The sequence below is a fragment of the Elephas maximus genome, chromosome 25, assembly GCF_024166365.1.
Source record: "Elephas maximus indicus isolate mEleMax1 chromosome 25, mEleMax1 primary haplotype, whole genome shotgun sequence".
NCBI classification, from domain to species: Eukaryota; Metazoa; Chordata; class Mammalia; order Proboscidea; family Elephantidae; genus Elephas; species Elephas maximus.
The window spans coordinates 59,146,420-59,168,418 of NC_064843.1; the positions used below are offsets into that span (position 1 = coordinate 59,146,420).

General features: G+C 41.3%; 1 protein-coding gene across 2 annotated transcripts; it reads left to right on the top strand.

The window, feature by feature from the left end:
• The first annotated feature begins 128 nt into the window (after positions 1 to 128).
• On the top strand, positions 129 to 19,032 carry POLR3F (RNA polymerase III subunit F). 2 transcript variants are annotated; one of them, XM_049870013.1, is made up of 9 exons: positions 129 to 417; positions 1,398 to 1,515; positions 8,028 to 8,095; positions 8,519 to 8,586; positions 9,801 to 9,913; positions 15,595 to 15,738; positions 15,970 to 16,077; positions 16,965 to 17,156; positions 18,284 to 19,032. In XM_049870013.1, exons 1-9 carry the CDS (start codon positions 356 to 358, stop codon positions 18,359 to 18,361), a joined length of 951 nt encoding a protein of 316 aa, XP_049725970.1. In that variant the 5' UTR covers positions 129 to 355; the 3' UTR covers positions 18,362 to 19,032. The 2 variants fall into 2 exon arrangements, with proteins under 2 accessions (XP_049725970.1, XP_049725969.1); XM_049870012.1 differs by having other exon boundaries at positions 324 to 756.
• Positions 19,033 to 21,999: the final 2,967 nt, after the last annotated feature.

The following is a 21,999-nucleotide window of genomic DNA, read 5'->3' on the forward strand; positions in this document are numbered from 1 at the left end:
CCTTTGCCGGGGCTTTACTTAGGCGTCCGGGTATATGCCTTCACGGAGGCTGGAAAGTGCTAAAAGCTGATGTCGCCACGTAGAATGGAGGAACCAGTCTCGTTCGTCCGACAGGCATGACCATTCGGTAAAGCAAGCAGAGCGTAACAAACGTAGAGGCGCCGGCGAGCGAGGCGGCGCAGGCGTGACTTGGCCGCCTAAAGCCGACCGACGAGCAAGGACTGGCTGCGACACGAGGAAGAAGGCCCCTTGTCCCCCGGCGGGGAGCTGTCCACCGTCGGTCCCCGGGTTCGTGGGCGTTTTCTTCGGCGACTCAGTGCTCGTCTTCCCCGCACGGGCCCGGATCTGCTCCCTCATGGCTGAGGTGAAGGTGAAGGTGCAGCCGCCCGACGCGGATCCGGTCGAAATAGAAAACAGGTAAAGCAAGTCTAGGTTCCGGGATCCATGAGCACACGTGAAGGGGCTTGCGGGGGTCTGGACCCTCCCCTCCCGCCCCGGATACCAGAACTCTTAAGTTCAAAACGAGCTTGACAGCTTGCAACTCTGTGTAGCTGACTTTGCCCTGATGCTGTTTGCGAAGTTGGGATGATGCCTTCCTTCCTACGTTACGGTGATCAGTGCCAGAAAGGACACCCTCTGGGTTCGGCTGTAATGCTTGGGGATACGTGCACCGATCCAGGATCTGTCTTGTCACTAAGGGAACTCCCGGAGCAGAACGTTCGAGCGCAGCGAGGGCTGCACTTTGTGATTACTTCGGTGCGTTATTGAACTTAAGATCTCAGGACACCTAAAGTCTGTCCTAGTTTTACATTCTCTGGCAGCGCACTGCTGTTTTTAGATTTTATAGTTTCATAAGACCCTCAACTTTCCCAAACGGTTATATATAACACAGATGTGATGAGCCTGTGATGAAGTTAAGATTTGGGTTTACGTTTGTTTGGTAAGGATAATCCCCCAAATAGTTCACAGTTATGGTACGATGCCATAACAAGTTTTGGCTTCCCACCACAAGTGTCTGGAGTTGCCTTCTCTTTACAGGCTTATGGCTATCGAATGCACTACAACTTAATTTTGTCACAGTTATTCCATCTGAGAAAATTGAAGCCTCAGCTTTTTTTTCCCCCCGTGTTTTCATTTAACTTTCATTCTATTTTAAAGTTGAAATAAGTGAGGGAAAGAAGTACTCCCCTTAAACAACAACAATAATGTAAATGTGTATTTAGAAAGCATGTGTCTGAATTTCTTACATGATTTGATTTGGAATCATTATAGAAACAGATTATCTGCCAAAAGTGGGAAAAAAAAAAGGACAATTTCAAACCATCCTGCTTGTATTTCCCCTCCTGCCTCTTGAAACAGGCAAACATGCATAATATCATTAACGCCTTTGTTCCTAGGATTATAGAGTTATGTCACCAGTTCCCTCATGGAATCACAGACCAAGTAATTCAGAATGAAATGCCTCATATAGAAGCCCAGCAGCGGGCAGTGGCCATCAATAGACTGTTGTCCATGGTAAGATGAATTCAAACTCATGCATGTAATTACTTACCTGTCATGGTTGTCAATACTTCCTGTTATGTAGCCATAAAATCAGAAGGTGTGTTCGGTTGTAACTGATACAACTACAAACCGTAAAACAGCACAGGCTACCTAAAGTGAGGGAAGAAGAAATTATAGGTTATTTTTTGGGGAGGGGTTACAAGAGGAATGAAAATAAGTAGTACTTTGTTATTTTTTTTTTAACTATTGTATTTTTTAATCTAATCGTCACTAAGGTACATAAGGACGTGAAAGCATAATAGTCTGTGCTCACCTTCTGTCTGCTTCTTACTCCTATTGTTGGGCCCTTCCTTCCAGCTTTCACAGAGCCAGTTCATCAGGGTATCAATCTTACCCTGGGCATTTCAGGAAACAGAAATGAGCCCAGTTGCATCTCAGTAGTCTTGAGCCTTTGGAAAGAAGTGCTGCCTCAGGCTCCAGTGAGGTAGCAGAGGGTTGTTTCAGTAAAGCCCTTCTCCCTGCCCTTACCTCTTTTTCTGTCCTCCTTAAGAACCTGGGACCCTAATGCTGCTCTCCTCCAACTGTCCAGAATCACCCCACCTACTAGTACCCAGTGCTCTAAGTCTACCTGTTTCTTCTCCCATTTTTCTATCATCAAAACTCCCATTTCCTGCGAGCATTTTTATTGGATTTTTAAGGACTGTGGATATGGAGACAGGTGAGCCTTCTGTTAAATCAGTCCCTTCAACCTTCTACTTCAAGGGTGGACAAACTTTTTCTGTAAAGTGCCAGACAGTAAATATTTTAAACTCTGTGGGCCGTGTGGTTTCTGTCACAACTACTGATTCTATGGTTTTAGCAAGTAGCCATGGATAAATCATAAACAAATGCATATGGCAGTATCCCAGTTAAACTGTAATTACAAGTTCTAGCCCAAGGGAAGAGGAATGTTGGTATTTTTAGTCAATTCTCCATGAAGGTCTTCAGCTCCAGGAAAGGTAGAGGGAGAGCTTCTGGGAGGTTGTGGCAGTGGATGGGGGCTGCAGAGATGGCGAAAGACAGGAAGGTGCTAAGGATCATTCTCAGGAAGGAAAGAGCTGAGAGGGTGATCAAAGGACAAAAAGAACATTTCCCACTGCCACAACCTCCTCTAATTTCACAAGGGGGAAGGAGAATCAAGGTGTTGAGCCCAAGGCTGATTCTTATGAGGCAGAGGTCAGACATGTCTTCTGTCTCTGCCATCTTTGCCAATTGTGATACCAACTGTCCCTCCCACAGCACTTTTTACTTCTCTGCTGAGTTCAACAATTCATTGCGGTGGCCCACAGAACTCACAGATAATACTCAAAATTATGGGGTTTATTAAGGAAGTAACAGGTTACAATTCAGGTTCAGGAATGCTCAGAATACAGTTCTTTCATCAGGACAACGTTTTCTTAGCCATGCCCACAGGCACGCCTCTCTCTGGCCCCTCGGCCTCTGTTCTGCTCAGGCAAATGTTACAAAGCTCTTTTAGCTCTGCAGATAAGTGCACAAAGGCACCGCACTCTACCAGTAAGCCTCGGTCCAAAATCACTAGCTTCACTAAGTACCCAGAGGCACTCAGCTTTCTTGCTCCATGAGCTAGGAAGCCCACCATGCCTTCTCTTGCTGGCCTTCTGCTGCTGCCGTTTCTCTGCCACCACTTCTCGCCATCTTCAGTGTTACAGCTTGCTTTCGCATGTTCTCTCTCTCTCTGTCTCTCTGTTCCTGGCTCTTCCTTGGTGGTGGTGAGATCCTCTCCTCTTGCCCCTGGGATGGCTCATTTTAAGCCTAGCAGGATGGCAAAACAGATCAATCCCTGGTGGCCACAATTACCTTATTTCCACAGTCCCACCCAATCACTTGGGTGGGAGTTATAAGACTATGGTAGGAAAGGCCACACAAAAGCAACCCATTGTAGGGCAGGCCATCCCCTGGCTTTCCTAGCCTTGGTTCTTTTATTCTTGGAGGTTAACTTCCCCCTCCCAATCATTTTACCAGTCCAAAACTGTCATTAACAATTAGTCCTTCAGTAGGGCAAAAGAATCCTAAAGGTGAGATTACTCAGTTACCAGCCATTCAGGTCTACTGCAGTTGTTCATCTGATCTGGTCCCACCAAAAAACCTACTGCTGTCGAATCGATTCCAACTCATAGCGACCCTATAGGACAGAGTAGAACTGCCCCATAGAGTTTCCAAGGAGTACCTGGCGGATTTGAACTGCCAACCTCTTGGTTAATAGCTGTAGCACTTAACCGCTATGCCACCAGGGTTTCCCTGACCTAGTCAGGTTCTCCAAAAGTCATGTCGGCTTCACCCTTTCTACTGTCTGATAAAATTTAACTGAGAAGATTATTCCTTTTCTCTGAGCCTCACAAGGTATTAGCAGGGCAAAACCTTTAAGGGACTTTAGATTCAGCCACCGTACACCCCCTTAGTCCACTCTCTTACACTTACAGCTTCTACAATTACAGTTCTTACCAAACCAAACCCACTGTCACTAAGTCGATTCTGACTCACAGCGACCATATAGGACAGAGTAGAACTGCCCCACAGAGTTTCCAAGGAGCGCCTGGTGGATTCAAACTGCTGACCCTTGGGTTAGCAGCCATAGCACTTAACCACTACGCCACCAAGGCTTCCGTGGTTCTTATAGTCACAGTTAACCCTGTTAACAGTTAACACAACTGAATCCTATAATCCTGTCAGGATCTTCCCCCACTTCAACTCATGAATGCACCCAGGTGATCACCACAGGCGAGCATACGAAACTGTCTGCTCGCCTGCTCCCTTTAACTTTCAGTCCTGGAAGGGGGTTCCCTTGGGCGCTGACTTCTTAAACGAGAATGAGTATTTTTCTTGTTTTCCGTAGGATTTATTAAGCAACTTCCGAAGTGTTCTGGTGAGACACTTGATATGTTACTTATACACTTGAGTGAAAAAAAAAGAAAGATGGGGGCAATTTGTGACCCATGATGTGCCCAGGCATGGTGGCCAGCACCTCTTCCTGCTCTTGGCTGGACCAGTGCTGTCCCCTAACTGCTGTTCCACATTCTTGATTCTTTGGGTTTTACCTGTGGCAGCAGACAGGGAGAGGAACAGCTGTTCAGTTCCTCTCCAGTCCCTCTCTCAGCGTGACATCTGCATCACAACCGAGTGCTCACCTCAGAACAGGAGACGGGTGTGACCCAGAAAAGCTCATTCAATATCAGAATGTACACTTGTGCAGTAGAGAATTAACCTTGCCCCAAAAGAGGTCTGGCCTTTGCCCTTAACTCCTAGGACGTGATCTGTAAGCCCCTGGGATGTCCTCCCTGAGAAGAGTGTCTTTGTTTACCTGGGGGCCTTGGGCCACACTAGGGATGGTCTCTGCTAACAATGTGATTTATGTATGGTACAGGCTTGGGGCCACAGTGGTATCAGCTCGACTTCTTGAGGAGCTGGAGACTAAAGGTCAAACACATGAGTGGTCAGCCATGTATTTGAGACTGAGCCCCAATAAAAAGTCTGGATACCAAGGCCCAGGTGAGCTTCCCTGATTGGCAATAAACTGTGTGTATGGTCACACATCATTGCCGGGAGGAGTTAGTGCTGTCCACGACTCCACTGGGAGAAGACAACTGGAAGGTTCTGCTTGTAACTTTCCTGTACTCTTACCCGTGTGCTTTTTTTCCTTGGCTGATTTTAATCTCTATCCTTTTGCTGTAATAAACTGTAACCATGAGTATAGCAGCTGTCAGTGAATACTGTGAGTCTTTCTAGTGAAGCATCAAGCCTGAGGGTGGTCTTGGAGACTCCTAAACTTGCAATTGGTTCCATAAGTGAGGGTGGCACTGGGAATTCCCAAACTTTGCAATACTTTAGTATTTAGAGGTGAAAAAAAAATCTCTGTAATACAAAGTAGAGAAGGTAAAGTAATACCAGAGCTGTCCTGGCTGGTGGGATGTGTAGAAGATGGGAAGTGATGCAGTGACTTTCACCTGTACCCTCTCCAGGTGTATCAGAGTTTCCCAGTGCTTTGGGCCCAAGATTTTTATATTTCTCAGAAGTGGACATGGGGTAATAAAGTTTAAGAATTACCATCTTAGAATCCTAGATTTAAGACTCAAATTGGAAGGTCACCTACATCAGTATCTACCAGAGTTTGATGCCCAGGCTGGACCAGTCCCCATACTCAACGAGAGGATGCTCACCCGGAAGCTCGGTTGATCAGGTTATCTCCCATCAGCTTCTCAGGGGCCCCTCTCTGAAAACTGTGGGGTGAGAAGCAGGGCCTCACTTGTCTCAAAGTTTCATCCCTTAAAATCAGCTAGGCGGAAGCAAATGTAAGACTGGAGCTGGTCCACACAGGAGCCTCCATTCTGGCATGGATTTGAAGCACACTGGTTTCCATCATAAGCAATCCAGAACTGCATGGTCCTCTCCATGCTCATGAAGATCTCCCTGGTTTCCTCAGATGAGTACTGTTCCTCCTTGCACTCTCTCTCCCATAACCCTGATCTCAGTTTTTCCAAGAATGAGTTGGCTCACCTTTGCCTGTATAAGATGCTGTTGGCCTCCTCCTAGTTTATGAAAAGATTATGGGGTTTATTAGGGAAGTAACAGGTTACAGTTCAGGCTCAGGAACACTCAGGATACTTTTCTTCCATCAGGACAGCCTCTTCTCAGCTGTGCCCACAGGCAGGCCTCTCCTGGCCATTTGCATCTTGGCCCAGCCTCTGCCCTGCTCAGGCAAGTGTTACAAAGCTCTTTTAGCTCTGCCAGTAAGTGCCCAGAGGCCTCTAACTCCACTGATGAGCCTCGGCCCAAGGCGCTCAGCTCTAGTTTCATGGATTAGCAAACCTAGCTCCACCAGTTGCCCAGAGACACCCTACTATGCCAGCAAGCCTTCTGCCTGAAGGCACTTAACTTTCTCACTCCATGGGCTGGGCAGCCCGCAACACCGGCTCCTGCCAGTCTTCTGGCTGTGCTGCCTCTGCAGCTGACGTTTCTCTGCTGCCACTTCTTGCTGTCTTCAGTGTTACCCCTCTTTCTCTCTCTCTGTCTCCTGGTTCCAGGAGCTTCTCAGTGCAGGTATCCCAGGTCCAAAGGACACACTCTGCTCCTGCATCTTCTTCCTTGGTGGTGGTGAGATCCTCTCCTTTTGCCTCTGGGATGGCTCATTTTAAGTTTATTGAGATGGCAGAACTGACCATCCCCTTGGTGGGCCACAATTACTCATTTCCACAGTCCCACCCAGTCACCTCTGTGGGAGTTACAAGACCATGGCGAGAAAGTCCACACAAAGGTCGTCCATCACAGCACTGAACCCTCAGTTTGGGCCGCAGCCTCTTCTCCAAGTGCCCATCCCACCCTTTGCTTACATCTGTCTTGACACTGACCAGGTGGTATTGAAATTAGCTAGGTGTTTCCCCTTTAGAATTCATATTTGTCCCCCTAACAGCTATCACAAAACTTGGCATGGTACAGGTGTTCACTAGGTGTTCATAGCCTCCAAATTGAGGTTTGTGGTCTGATTTTGGCACTTAGTGGGGTCAGGGTAGGGAGAGAGGGCATTGCTGTTCATCCATATGTAAATACAGCCATTTCCAAGTCTTCTGTCTGCCTTGTCTTAATTCATGGGAATGGGGGCTTTTCTCAGCCGTGGCTTCCAAGAATGGCCAGAAGCCCAGTGGTAGTGGCCACTGGGTTCTGCTACATTAAGGCCCAAGGACATTTAGAAGCATGTAGGAATGTGCTTTGTTTCACTCTTGATTTATTATATAAAAATGATACTACTGCTGGCCTTTCGTTCTTCAGTTGACCTTTCTGCCTAATTTTCATGTAATACGGTAAAAATTATATATATCATTAAATGTCACTATTCACTCTGTGAATTTTACTTAATGATTATGCTATAGAATATTTATGCGTATTTATCCTTTATTTGAACCTTGTATTTGTGTGAATTCTATTTCTGTTTTTACTATATATGTATTTACTGAATTTGGATTTATTTGAATTTTGATTTTTTACTTACAATTCTAAAGCTGGAAACCACGGTGGCATAGGGGTTAAGTGCCATGGCTGCTAACCAAAAGGTCGGCAGCTCGAATTTACCAGGTGCCCCTTGGAAACTCTATGGGGCAATTCTACTCTGACCTGTAGGGTGGCTACGAGTCGGAGTCAACTCGATGGCAACGGATCTGGCTTTTTGGGTTTATTCTAAAGCTGCTCATTTAAAATAATTTATGCATTGATCATATAACCAAGCAAGAATCTAGAAGAAATTGCTAGGTATTAATATTTTGAAAAATGATGGATAAAGAGCTAAGTTTTGAAAAATACATTGGATGTGATACATAGGCAAAACCTTAAGTCTCAGGCAAGGAACTGACATAATTGTGGGAGTAGAATGTTTTAGTCTGTGATAAAAATATTATAGTATGCATTAACATTTGATACTGGATTTGATATATTTTCAAAATAATTGACTGCTGTTTTCTATAAAAAAACAACCCTAGGGCCAGTTGGATCTCTTACGGAGCAATACGGGCCTTCTGTATAGAGTAAAAGACTCTCAGAATGCTGGGTAAGCACCTATTTTTTTTTTTTAAGGAAGTTTTAATGATTACAAAAGTAATGTATGTGTTGGAAAAGAAGCCAATACAAAATCGCATAATGTAAACCTGTGTCATCCCCGCCCCCTTTCATGAGTCCCATTTCCTAGAGATAACCACTCTTAATCTCTTTTTCTTTTCTTTTCTTTTTTTAAACAAAAATTGGATCATGCTATCCATACTGTTTTGTACCTTGTTTTTTTCACTTACTATCTGTTGGACATCTTTTCATGTTGGTACATACAGATCTGTCTCATTCTTTTTAAGGTAAGCACTTGTTTTGGTAAATAAGTCAATTTGGTGACATTGTCTGCTTGTTCATTTGAGTAGTCATGTAGATTGATAGACTAATCTGTACCCCTTTGCCTTTTTAATTCTTCTTTATTTCCTTGCAGTAAAATGAAGGGATCAGATAACCAAGAAAAACTAGTATATCAAATCATAGAGGATGCAGGAAATAAAGGTAAGCGTGTGAAGGGACCAGAGAGGAATTGAAATCTGGCTTTCCAAGGTATTGATGAGTATGTTGCGTCTGCTGCCATTTGTGTCAAAATGCGAGGAAGAGAATATAGCATATGTATGCTTGAAGGACCCCAGAGTGATGCAGTTGTTGCTTCAAGGGAGGCAGGAACTAGACAGCTGTGGCCAGAGATGGAAAGAGACTTCTGGATTCTGGACCTCATAAATGTATTGTCTGTTCAAAATAAATAAATTAAAACTTAGGTTTTTTTAATCCTAACTTTTTAACTATATGACTTTGGACAAATGACTTAAACTTTGTGGGCCTTGGTTTCTTGACCTTCTCTGTTAATTGTGGATAATAGTATCTCTTTGGTTGTTCTATGAGAATGAAGTATAACACAGATAAACTGCCTAGAACGGTATGGTATGTCTGACGTATCAGATGGTATCAACAGCTCCTTAGTTCCCCTGCTGTCCCCCTTTAGAACGATTTCTGAATTACTGCTATTACCGTTTAGGATCTATTTGACTCATTGATATTAGCTTGAACAATTATGATGTGATCTTAAATTGTACACTTAATTCTTATATTCATGAGAATTAAATTAACATCTGAAAAATACGAGAAAGCCATTCTCAATTAAAAAAAATTTCTTTGTCATGTCTCTACATTGGGAAGAAAATATAGCGAGGTATTTTTTCATAAAATTCCCTGTTCATATTCAACAGCACTTTCTTCTTTGAGGGAAAAAATCATAGCTTCTGACGAAGGGCTTTTAGTAGCTGTAAGAACCACAGCTTTTCTTATTCCATCTCACAGGTATACCTGTTGCTGTCGAGTCAATTCTGACTCATAAGGACCCTATAGGACAGAGTAGAACTGCCCCGTAGGGTTTCCAAGGAGCAGCTGGTAGATTTGAACAGCTGACCTTTTGATTAGCAGCCAAGCTCTTAACCACTGCACCACCAGGGCTCCTCTGACAGGTATGGTATTGTAATAAATAATGGGTATACGTGAGTCAGAACTGACTTGGTGGCACCTAACAACAACAACAACATACATGCGCATAGTTGCTCACCTGAAGGTTTTCTTGCTTCCAGTTGAGGGTGGCCACTGACCTGACCCAAATCTAAGCTTGTTTCTCACGTTTACATCTAAAGTGAAAATATCAGAGAACAGAGACTGTGGTGTTCAACTTATTTACTTTCTTATAGGAATATGGAGCAGAGATATCCGGTACAAAAGTAACTTGCCACTAACAGAAATCAACAAAATTCTAAAGAATTTGGAAAGCAAAAAGCTTATCAAAGCTGTTAAGTCTGTGGCAGTGAGTAGCTTTCTCTTTTTTCCCCAAATATTCACATCAATGTTTGTTGCTCCAAATGTGTTAGGGGTTTTTATTGTTCTTTAAGCTATGTCATGATTGGAAACAAATGGTTGAAACAGGTTTTTTAAAATTTAGTTCATTTTGGATTGGTTTTTAGATTCTATGTAGATTTGTCACTGCCTCGTGATGTTTTACCCACTCAGAAATCTAAAGTATTTTACTCTCTTCAGTGAAGAATTTTTGGAGTCAGGAGCATTTTTCCGAACTCAGTGGCATGTAAAATGATTTATTCTCACATATTAACTTGCTTATTCAACAAAAACTTACTGAGCATTTGCTATGTGCTGGGCACTGTTGTAGGTGCATGGGATAAACCAGTGAACAAGTCAAAGATCCCTGCCCTGATGGAGCGTCTGTTCCGGTGCTTGGTGTTTCTCCTCTTCTCATCCCGCACTGCCCCGTCACCTCCTTCATGTGCTCCCTGATCCAGAGCTGCTCCTTCAGTGACATCAGCTGCTGACCTCTGAGCTCTAGACTGAAGTCTGGTGCTTCCAGATTTCAGCATATAAGAATTAGATGTTTATCAGTGACTTATATATCAAATTATATTTATTTTTTACTACTTTCCTAATTTAGAATATTATTTCCCTTCCGTATTTTCTAATGGAAATTTTCAAATATATACAAAGGTAGAGAAAATGATATTATGAACCCCCAAGTCCCCATCACTTAGCTTGATTTTCCTTCTATACCTTTTTTTTAATAAGAGCTTTATTAAGATATAATTTATACACTGTAAAATTCATCCTTTTAAAGTATACAATTCAGTGGTTTTTGATATAGTCACAGAATTGTACAACCATCACCACCATGTTCCAGATCCTAGTTCATGAAGTATCAGTACCTCATTCCTTTTTATTACAGAATAAAATTCTGTTTTAAGTATATACATTTTTGTTTATCCATTTGTCAGTAGATGGACTTCTCCATCTTTTCAAGGGTTGAAATGATCTTAGTTAGATCTTAATGTAAAGTGCAAAACTGTAAAACTTCCTGAAGCAAACATAGAAAATCTGCACGACCTGGGGTTTGATGGTGAGTTTTTAAATACGACACTATAAGTACAATCCATGAAATGAAAAAATGGTGAGTTGGGCTTTATTAAAATGTAAAACGTCTGCTCTGCAAAAGATGCTGACAAGATAATAAAAAGATAAGTTGGGTACTAGGAGAAGATATTTGCAAACACCTATGTGGTAAAGGACTTGTATCTAAAATATACAAAGAACTGTTAAAACTCAACAATGAGAAAACAACCCAAGTTGTTGAATTAGTGTATGTTGTGCTATGTATATTCCCAACAACAAGAAGTAAATTACTAAAACAACAACAAAAAACAATTAAAAATGAGCAAAAGCTCTGAACAGAAACCTCACCAAAGAAGATATTGTTCCTAGTTGCCACTGAGTTGATTCTGAGTCACATTGACCCTGTGGGTGCAGGTAGAACTCCACCCTGTGGTTTCCAAGGCTGCGACCTTTTGGAAGCAGATCGCCAGGCCTGTCTCCTGAGGTGCCTCTGGGTGGTTCTGACTGCCAACCTTGCGGCTTAACCATTTCTGCCACCCAAGGACTCCAGAGAAGGTATACTACTGACCAATCAGGATATGAAGAAATGCTCAACATTATTTTTCATTATTTAAGTGCAGATTAAAACAACAAGGAGATACCACTGCACACCTGTTAAAAAATCCAAAAAACTGAATACCTGCTGCTGGCAATTTGCAGGGCAACAGAAATTCTCATTCGTTGCTGGTGGGAATGCAAATTGAGCATAATTCCCACAGCTTAAGTGTGGGCTGCACTTTCAGCCAGGCGATCAAGGCTCACATCAATAGTGATAAGGTGTGTTGATGGTATGTATAATGTCTTAATATGATGTGACGAGAGGCACTTTAGCTCTGTGGTCTTCCTCCCAAAAACGCATTGTTGTTGTTGATTGTTAGGTGCTGTCGAGTCGGTTCTGACTCATAGCGGCCCTGTGTACAACAGAACAAAACACTGCCCGGTCCTGTGCCATCCCCACAATTGTTGCTATGCTTGAGCCCATCATTGCAGCCACTGCATCATTCTATCTCACTGAGAGCCTTCCTCTTTTCCGCTGACCCTGTACTTTACCAAACATGATGTCCTTCTCTAGGGACTGATCCCTTCTGACAACATGTCCACGGAATGTGAGACGTAATCTCACCATCCTTGCTTCTGCGGAGATTCTGGCTGTGCTTCTTTCAAGACGGATTTGTTCATTCTTTTGGCAGTCCTTGGTATATTCAATATTTTTCACCAGCACCACAATTCAAAACCATCAATTATTCTGTCTTCCTTATTCATTGTCCAGCTTTCACGTGCCTGTGAGGCAATTGAAAACACCGTGGCTTGGGTTAGTCTTCAAGGTGACGTTTTTGCTTTTTAACACTTTAAAGAGGTCTTTTGCAGCAGATTTACCGAATGCAATGAGTCATTTGACTTCTTGACTGCTGCTTCTGTGAGTGTTGATTGTGGATCCAAGTAAAATAAAATCTTTGACAACTTCAGTCTTTATCATGATGTTGCTTACTGGTCCAGCTTTGAGGATTTTTGTTTTCTTTATGTTGAGGTGTGATCCATATTGAAGGCTGTGGTCTTTGGTCTTCATCAGAAAGTGCTATAAGTCCTTTTCACTTTCAGCAAGCAGTGTTGTGTTATCTGCATATTGCAGGTTGTTAATGAGTCTTCCTCTAATCCTGATGCCTGTTCTTCATAAAGTCCAGCTTCTTAGATTATTTGTTCAGCGAACAGATTGAATAAGTATGGTGAGAGGATACAACCCTGAAGCACACCTTTCCTGACTTTAAACCATGCAGTATCCCTTTGTTCTATTCAAACGACTGCCTCTTGAGCTATGTACAAGTTCCTCATGAGCACAATTAAATGTTCTGGGATTCCCATTCTTTGCAATGTTATCTGTAATTTTTTATGATCCACACAGTCGAATGCCTTTGGCATAGTCAATAAAACACAGGCAGACATCCTTCTGGTATTCTTTGCTTTCAGCTAGGATCCATCTGACGTCAGCAGTGGTATCCCTGGTTCCACGTCCTCTTCTGAATCCAGCTTGAATTTCTGGCAGTTCTCTGTATACATAGTGCTACAGCCACTTTTGAATGATCTTCAGCAAAATTTTCCTTGTGTGTGATGTTAATGATATTGCTCAATAATTTCCACATTCTGTTGGGTCACCTTTCTTTGGAATAGGCATAAATATGGATTTCTTCCAGTTGGCCAGGTAGCCGTCTTCCAAATTTCTTAACATAGACGAGTGAGCATTTCAGTGCTGCATCTGTTTGTTGAAACATCTCAATTGGTATTCCATCAATTTCTGGAGCCTTGTTTTTCCCAATGCCTTTGGTGCAACTTGGACTTCCTCCTTCAGTACCATCAGTTCCTGATCATACACCACCTCCTGAAATGGTAGAACGTCAACCAGTCCTTTTTGTATGATGACTCTGTGTGTTCTTTCCACCTTCTTTAGATGCTTCCTGCATCACGTAATATTTTCCCCATATAATCCTCAATATTGTAACTTGAGGCTTGAATTTTTTCCTCAATTCTTTCAGCTTGAGAAATGCTAAGTGTTTTTCCCTTTTGGTTTTCTAACTCCAGGTCTTTGCACATGTTATTATAATACTTTGTCTTCTCGAGCCACCCTTTGAAATCTTCTGTTCAGCTCTTTTACTGCATCATTTCTTTCATTTGCTTTAGCTACTTGACGTTCAAGAACAAGTTTCAGAGTCTCGTCTGATATCCATTTTGGTCTTTTGGCCTGTCAGTTTGTGTCATACTGTGGGGGCTTGTGTGTGGGTGTGATGCTAGAAGCTATGCCACCAGTATTCAGGTACCAGCAGGGTCTACTCACGGCGGACAGGTTTCAGCTGAGCTCCCAGACAAAGACAGACTAGGAAAAAGGACCCAGCAGTCTACATCTGAAAAGATTTAGCCAGTGAAACGCTTATGAATAGCAGCAGAACATTGTTTGATGTCATGCTGGAAGATGAGCACCTCCGGTTGGAGGGCACTTAAAAGACGACTGGGGAAGAGCTGCCTCCTCAAAGTAGAGTCAGTCTTAATGACGTGGATGGCATCAAGCTTTTGGGACCTTCATTTGCGGATGTGGCACAACTCAAAATGAGAAGAAACAGCTGTGAGCATCTGTTAATAATAGGAATGAGGGGTGTAGGAAATATGAATCTAGTAAATTGGAAGTCATCAAAAATGAAATGGAACACATAAAGATCAATATCCTAGGCATTAGTGAGCTGAAATGGGGTGGTATTGGCCATTTTGAATCAGACAGTCATATGGTCTACTATGCCAGCAATGACAAATGGAAGACGAAGGGCTTTGCAGTCATTGTCAAAAAGAACATTTCAAGATCTATCCTAAACTATAATGCTGTCAGTGATAGGATAATATCCCTACGCCTACAAGGAAGACCAGTTAATATGACTGTTATTCAAATTTACGCACCAACCACTAAGGCCAAAGATGAAGAAACTGGAGGTGTTTACCAGCTTCTGCAGTCTGAAATTAATTGAACATGCCATCAGGATACATTGATAGTTACTGGTGATTGGAACGGGAAAGCTGGAAACAAAGTAGAAGGGTCAGTAGTTGGAAAATATGGCCTTGGTGATAGAAATGATGTCAGAGGATGTATGATAGAATATTGCAAGACCAATGACTTCTTTGTTGCAAATACCTTTTTCAACAAAGTAAATGGCGACTATACACACGGACCTCGCTGCATGGAATACACAATAATCAAATCAAGTACATCTGTGGAAAGAGACAATGGAGAAGCTCAATTATCAGTTAGAACAAGGCTAGGTGCCCACTGTGGGAACAGACCATCAATTGCTCATATGCAAGTTCAAGTTGAAGCTGAAGAAAATCAGAACAAGTCCATGAGAGCCAAAGTACGACCTTGAATATATCCCACCTGAATTTAGAGACCATTTCAAGAATAGATTTGACGCATTGAGCACTAATGACCAAAGACCAGACAAGTTGTGGAATGACATCAAGGACATCATACATGAAGAAAGCAAGAGGTCATTAAAAAGACAGGAAAAAAAAAAAAAAAACCCACACATTATTGCAATCTAATCATTAGAAAAACATCAATCAAGTCCCAATTGAGGGATGTTCTAGAAAATACCTGACCGGTAATTTTCAAAACCAACAAGGCCATCATAAATAAGAAAAGTCTGAGAAATTGTCACAACCAAGAGGAGCCTACAGAGAGGTGACGGTTAAACGTAATATGCTATCCTGGATAGGACCCTGGAACGGAAAAACAAGATTGAAAAAAAACTGAGGGAATTTGAATAAAGTATAGAAGTGAGTAATAATAATGTATTAATGCCGAGTCACTGATTCTGACTAATGTACCATGCTTAATGTAGGATGTTAATAACAGGGGCAACTGGGTGTGGGATATACAGGAACTCACTGTGCTATCTTCACAGTTTTTCTGTATGTCTAAAACTGTTCTAAAATAGAGTTTATTTAAAAAAAAAAGTAACCTTAGTTTTTGGAGACTGTTATATTCAAAACACATAAGCTTTGCATGTTCTTTCTTAGGCCTCTAAAAAGAAGGTGTATATGCTGTATAACCTACAGCCAGACCGGTCTGTGACAGGTGGAGCCTGGTACAGTGACCAGGATTTTGAATCTGAATTTGTAGAAGTGCTTAACCAACAGTGTTTTAAATTCCTACAAACCAAGGTAAGGCAAAAGAGAGGAAACACCACTGTGAATTGTTTTAAAAAAATTTCTTCATAAACAATGTTTAATCTTGTTTCATGTGTCAGTCATATTTTATAGGAATTGAAAATACTGAAACTGGAAATTTTAATAAACAAAATATGTTCTGCTTTTGGTTTGACTGTGTAAACTGTAATCAGAAAACACTTACCAGTAGTCTTACTGCGATTTCTCACGCCTCTATCTCTATAGGCAGAAACAGCACGAGAAAGCAAACAGAATCCGATGATACAAAGAAATAGTTCATTTGCTTCATCACATGAAGTGTGGAAATATATCTGTGAATTGGGGATCAGTAAGGTCAGAAGTCCATTTCTAACCTGTTAATATAATTTTCATCTTTTCTTTACTCTTAATCATTGGAGTGTAGTTTACAGTGTATCCCACACATATTTGCCCCAGAACCCTTTTTCCAAGTGATACCTGTGAATGTTCTACAGACCCATTTTGTGAGAATACATTTTAAGCATTTGGCAAAGGCAGTCGTTGCCAGTGGGCACTGTCTGAACTGTTCTTAAGCTTGGAACTTAAGAGCAGCAGACTGGAGGCCTGACAGTGCATCTCACTACCAAGATTCCTGTCTGTTCTTGACTTTCTCAGGAATGTTTCAACATACGTGCAGAACATCAGTTGTCATTTATTGGCATTTTCCTGCTTACTAGATGTAAGTGGTGGTATCAGCAGCTTATTTGGAGGCCTATCGATGGCACTAGTTTTTTTTTTTTTTTTTTTTTATACCTAAGGCCACTGTGCCGGATGCTTTCTATGATCAGCAAAGAAGCTTTAGTGGCCACATGGACAAATCCTTTTCATTTCCTGGGCCCTAGATTTCTCATTTATAAAACCTAGGAACTTGGACCATTTGATCTTTATAGTACCTTTTTGCTCCAGCATTCTGTAAATCTCCGTCAAAGTCTTGTCAAAGAAGTGTTACTGTATAAGACTGCTAGATTTTACTTAGGAGGGAGAAGACATCAGAAGGCGTCAGACTCACCTCGAGGTTAGAGTTGTCCCTTACCTTCTCAGTGATTTGTGCTAACTTGACCATCGCTCAGCTTCTTTGTGCTTTAGTTAGATTATTCCTCTCTAGCATGATGCTTCCGCATTTCACCCTGTACTGTTTGTAACACCATCCAAAGATGGCTCCTTGTCCTTTTTGTGTCCTCTCTAATGCATCCCTTTTTTAGGTAGAGTTGTCCATGGAGGACATTGAAACCATCCTGAACACACTCATTTATGATGGGAAAGTGGAGATGACCATCATCGCTGCAAAAGAAGGCACAGTTGGCAGTGTAGATGGACACATGAAACTGTATAGGGCAGTCAGTCCAATCATACCACCCACAGGCTTGGTCCGGGCCCCCTGTGGACTCTGCCCGGTGAGTTCAAGTGGTTTTAAGACACCAAGTGCAAATGCCATATAATATAACAAAGCAACCACACCCAGCTTTCTTCCAACTCTTAGGGTTGGCCGAGAGCTGCTCAAACTTCTGCATAACCATAATGAACTGACCTTAACTGACTAAGTCATTGCCTTGTGTTCTTTCTTGGAGTAACCAGGTTAAGGAAATTTGCATTTTCTGCTCTTGGCCCTGAAATGGATATTTTTTTTTGATGAGGGCTAATTATTTAATCCAAGCAGGGAAGGAAATGATTTGTTGAGTACCTACTGTGGGCCAGAAATGTTCTTGATAATTCTGATTCAAGGTCTCATTTAAATTATCACTACGTCCCTAAGAGCTAGTGGTGTTACCTCCCGGGAGAGTGAGGGAACCAAGGCTTAGGAATACTTAAGAGCATACAGATCAGAAGTAACCAGGATTCAAACCCAGAGATAATGTCCTTTCCCCTGCAGGCTGCCTCACTCTTCATGCTTTCATTCCACAGATAGTTTATGATTGCTGACCATGTGCTATAGGCACTGAGGATACAGCAGTGAGCAAGAGACTCTGCCCCAGCTTTCGTGGCATTTGTGTTCTTGGGTGCTAGTCAGTGCTTCATTTCACTAAAACTGTACTGGCCCTTGTCTGTATGCCTAAGCTCTCAGTGCCATGGTTGGAACTGCTAGGAAAAAGGCTGCATGTTGAGAATCCTGTTTAGCACTCTTCTCAAAAAGGAAAGTAGCTAAACATGAAATGTTTGGTTAGTCAAATGAGGTCATTCATTTTCGTAGGTCTCCCTTGTATGTTACCTGCTGATTCCCTTTCACCCAAGGAGCAGTGGACATGGTCATCTTAATGCTACAGTAAAAGGGCCTCTCCTCACTGACTTCATGATCGCCGAGCAGGTCCTATTACAGGACTCTTAAATATAGTCCTAATCCCTTTCAGTTTGGAATCTTTTTTTTTTTGTTAATATTACTTTAAATAAATTGTTGGGTCTTGGATATCTTGTTAACAGAAATTTTAGTTGTAGTTGAGAGTTGATTTAAGACTATACCTGTAATGTAATAGTTTAAAAACTTCAGTTTGATCTTAAACTGTTTTTTGTTTGTTTGTTTTTAAAGGTTTTTGACGACTGCCATGAAGGTGGTGAGATTTCACCATCTAACTGTATTTACATGACAGAGTGGCTCCAATTTTAATAGAGAGCTATAAACTTTACTGACATTTTGCAAATAAAGTTACTTTGGGAGTAAAGGATTTCATTCATGATGGGGCATCCAAGTCCCTTGAAAGCAGACTTCACAATGATGGATACAGACTTGCTGCCACAAAAACGTATCTTGTTATTTATGAAGACTGAATTCATGTTGGTAGAGCAGCCAATAGAATATGAAGCAGATAAGGTTAGTAGTGAAAACCATTCTTTTTTCAATCAATAAAATACTCTGAAGCTCTGGAGAACCACATCTTAAAGCTTTCAAGAAATTTGGTAATGGCTAGAGCTTAAAATGCCGATTTCAAAGTTATTTATAAGGACTTCATTGTTTGTTTTTCTATTTGTTTTCTATTTTACTCAGTGATTACACTGAGAAGAAATTAAGAGTAGTGGCGGCGGGAATGGCAAGGGCCGTCCGTGCCAACTGGGGACGTGGCTGTGGGGAGAGTAGAAGGAACATCCCTTTTCCATACGGTATTAATTCCTTTTTATGTCAGAAGTGTTCCTTCAGAGGATTATGCCACCGTACTTACCTCAAACTGTGATGACGACGTTGCCAAGGGTGTGTTTTCAGTATGTAAATATTAATTATCATTCTCACACTAAAAGGAGTGTTTTTATTGCTCTTTGTTTCATAAAGTCTCATAAGTTTTACTCTGTGGCTCAGCTGCATTATTTCCTGGAATTTCTTCCTACATTCTTACTTAATGTCTAATCATTTAACTAACACTTAAAATAATCCACTGCTTGACCTTAGATTCCTTTTTCCTTCCCTATTCTTTTCTAAACATCATGCCGTAATACATCCAGACTGCATGCAAACTGGTTAGAAAGCCATTATAATTTTCCTCAGTTTTCATTGCACTCTCAGTTCCAATCTTTAGCCATGTAGCAAACACTATGTTTATCTGACATATTGTTGCACAGAAGTTGGCTTTAGGAGTTTTTATGATCTTGGCTGTTGTATTTTCACTTTGTAGTTCCTCTTAAAGGTTTCTGTATCCAGGTCAAAAGCATGGGACCAGTAGGAAGGGATTCATGCTCGGGTACCACTGAGGCCTGTGTTTCAAAGCTAGTTTGGAGATACCCTAAGGGGACAACATCAGAAGTTCTATTTTGAAATAAGTAGGATCAGTAAAATAAAATTCAGCTCAGTAACCGGAATTTAAGAATCATAAATTCTGTGGCCAGCTCTTTAAAATGATCATTTGATGGTACTAGCTCTTTGAAATGAAGATCATATTGCATTAGGTGTGTATAAGATACAGAAGAATCTGGGAGCTTGAAACCACAGAGGGATTTTCTTCTACTCCCAGTGGGAGGTGGAATGGCGAAGAACAATGTCTCTCCTTCCTGTGACCTTCCCATCACAGAGATGGGCTACTTAACAGAGTCTTCATAAGGAAGTTGAATCTGGAGGAGCCTTAGAAGTAGGGAGAAGGAGTGAGTTTATGTTTTAAATAAAGACTTGGCATTATGTCTTCATAACCAGAAATTAGTTTTAAAGCTTACAACCAGTGGCTAAAACATCAAAGTTCTACTTGCCTCATCTGAATAAAGAGAACTTTCAAACTTTTTTCCCATAGCATGTTTTTCATTCTGAATATTAACCGATGGAGAAAAGAAACAATAATTTCGAAATACAGCACCTCTGATGTAGAGTTAAATGGATTGTTTATCTTAGAGGAGTAAATTGTGACCAAAAAAAAAAATTATGGGGACTCTAGACTTATCAACACCAAAAAATCATTTTAAGTCCCACGCCTTAGAGTTTGATTTCCATTCAGCAGTAGGTATTTTGGTCACCTGAGAATGGATATTCCCTAAAGTATGATGAGGCCCATCTATGCTTAATAATGATCCGTAGAGAATAAAACATAGAATCAAGGAGCCCATGGTTCAGTGGTTTTAAATGAAATGTTTATGTGGGATTCTTCCATGTAACTGCTCTGATCTTAGTTTGGAGAGAAATGAATTCTGTAGACCCCTAATTCTGATGGTCAGCTAAGCAAACTAATCAAACAAGTAATTTCAGACCACCTTTACTTTGAACTGTTATCATTACTAGACACTGGGTGAAGGAAGAATATAAAATACGTGCCCTAGGCCAGTATTACCCATTAGAACTTTTTACAGTGATGGGGATATTCTGTACCTGCCGTCTAACACCGTGGCCACGAGTCACATGTGGCCGCTGAGCATTCAAAATGTGGTGTGGCTAGTGCGAAGGAAAAACTGAATTTTTAATTTTATAGTGACCTGTGTCTGGTGGCTACCACACTGGGTAAAAAAAATAAAAATTTTTTAGCATGGGCTAAATCTTAATTACTACTATAGGAAAGATGATTATCAGAATTATTTCTCAATTGTATATATTTATTTTTGTCTGGAAAGGAGACTAACAAAGTATTGTAAGCTTAGAAGTTTGAGGTTTTTTTCAAAAGGACTCAAGAAAACAGGGCAGAGAGTAAGTAAAGCAATTACCAATTCCAAATAATTCAAAAAGAATCAAATGTTGATTATAGGCTTGGCTAGATCAATGTTAAACAGCCTCTTTATGAAAATTATTACTCAACTGATTTATCTAATTTGTTTTTCACTAACTTGTCAAATAAAGGTCACTTTAAATCTTTTTTTTTTTTAATAATATTTTATTGTGTTATCAGTGAAGGTTTACATAGCAGTTTAGGTTCCCATTGAACAGGTTCTGCACAAGTTGTTTAGTGACACTGGTTACATTCTTCACAATGCACTAACATCCTCGTTTTCGTTTTGGTGGCTCTGTTTCCATTAATCTCATTTCCCTGCTCCCTTACATTCTCATCTTTGTTTTAAAGTAATTGATTTTTTTTTTTAATTGTACTTTAGATGAAAGCTTACAGAACAAACTAGTTTCTCGTTAAACAGTACACATATTGTTTTATGACATTGGTAACAACCCCACAACATGTCATCACTCTCCCTTCTCAACCTTGGGTTCCCTATTACCAACTTTCCTGTCCCCTCCTGCCTTCTAGTCCTTGCCCCTGGGCTGGTGTACCCCTTTAGTCTCATTTTGTTTTATGGGCCTGTCCAATCTTTGGCTGAAGGGTGAACCTCAGGAGTGACTTCATTACTGAGCTGAAAGCGTGTCCGGGGGCCATACTCTCAGGGTTTCTCTAGTCTCTGCTCAGGCCAGCAACTCTGGTCTTTCTGAGTTAGAATTTTGTTCTGCACTTTTCTGCAGCTCTATCTGGGACCCTCTGTTGTGACCCCTGTTAGAGCACTCAGTAGTGGTAGCAAGGCAAGATCTAGTTGTATAATTGGTGATTTTTTTAAAGGAGGACAGTACTTACAGGTGATATTTTTTATTTTGTGAGCCAGTCTGTTCTTGAGGTACGACCTGACCTTGGGTTAGTTTCAGTTCGAGGTTTAAAGAGTATCTCAGGGCAATAGTCTTGGGAGTCCTCTAGTTTCAACCAGTCCAGTAAGTCTATTTTGTTTGGTTGGATTTTTTAGGCATTTGAGGTTCTGTTCCACATTTTTCTTCCATTCTATCAGCGTCCATCTATTGTGGCTTTGATTAGAATAGTCAGTAGATAAGGCCATGGTTTGTATAGACCATTTGTTCGGTAGACTAGT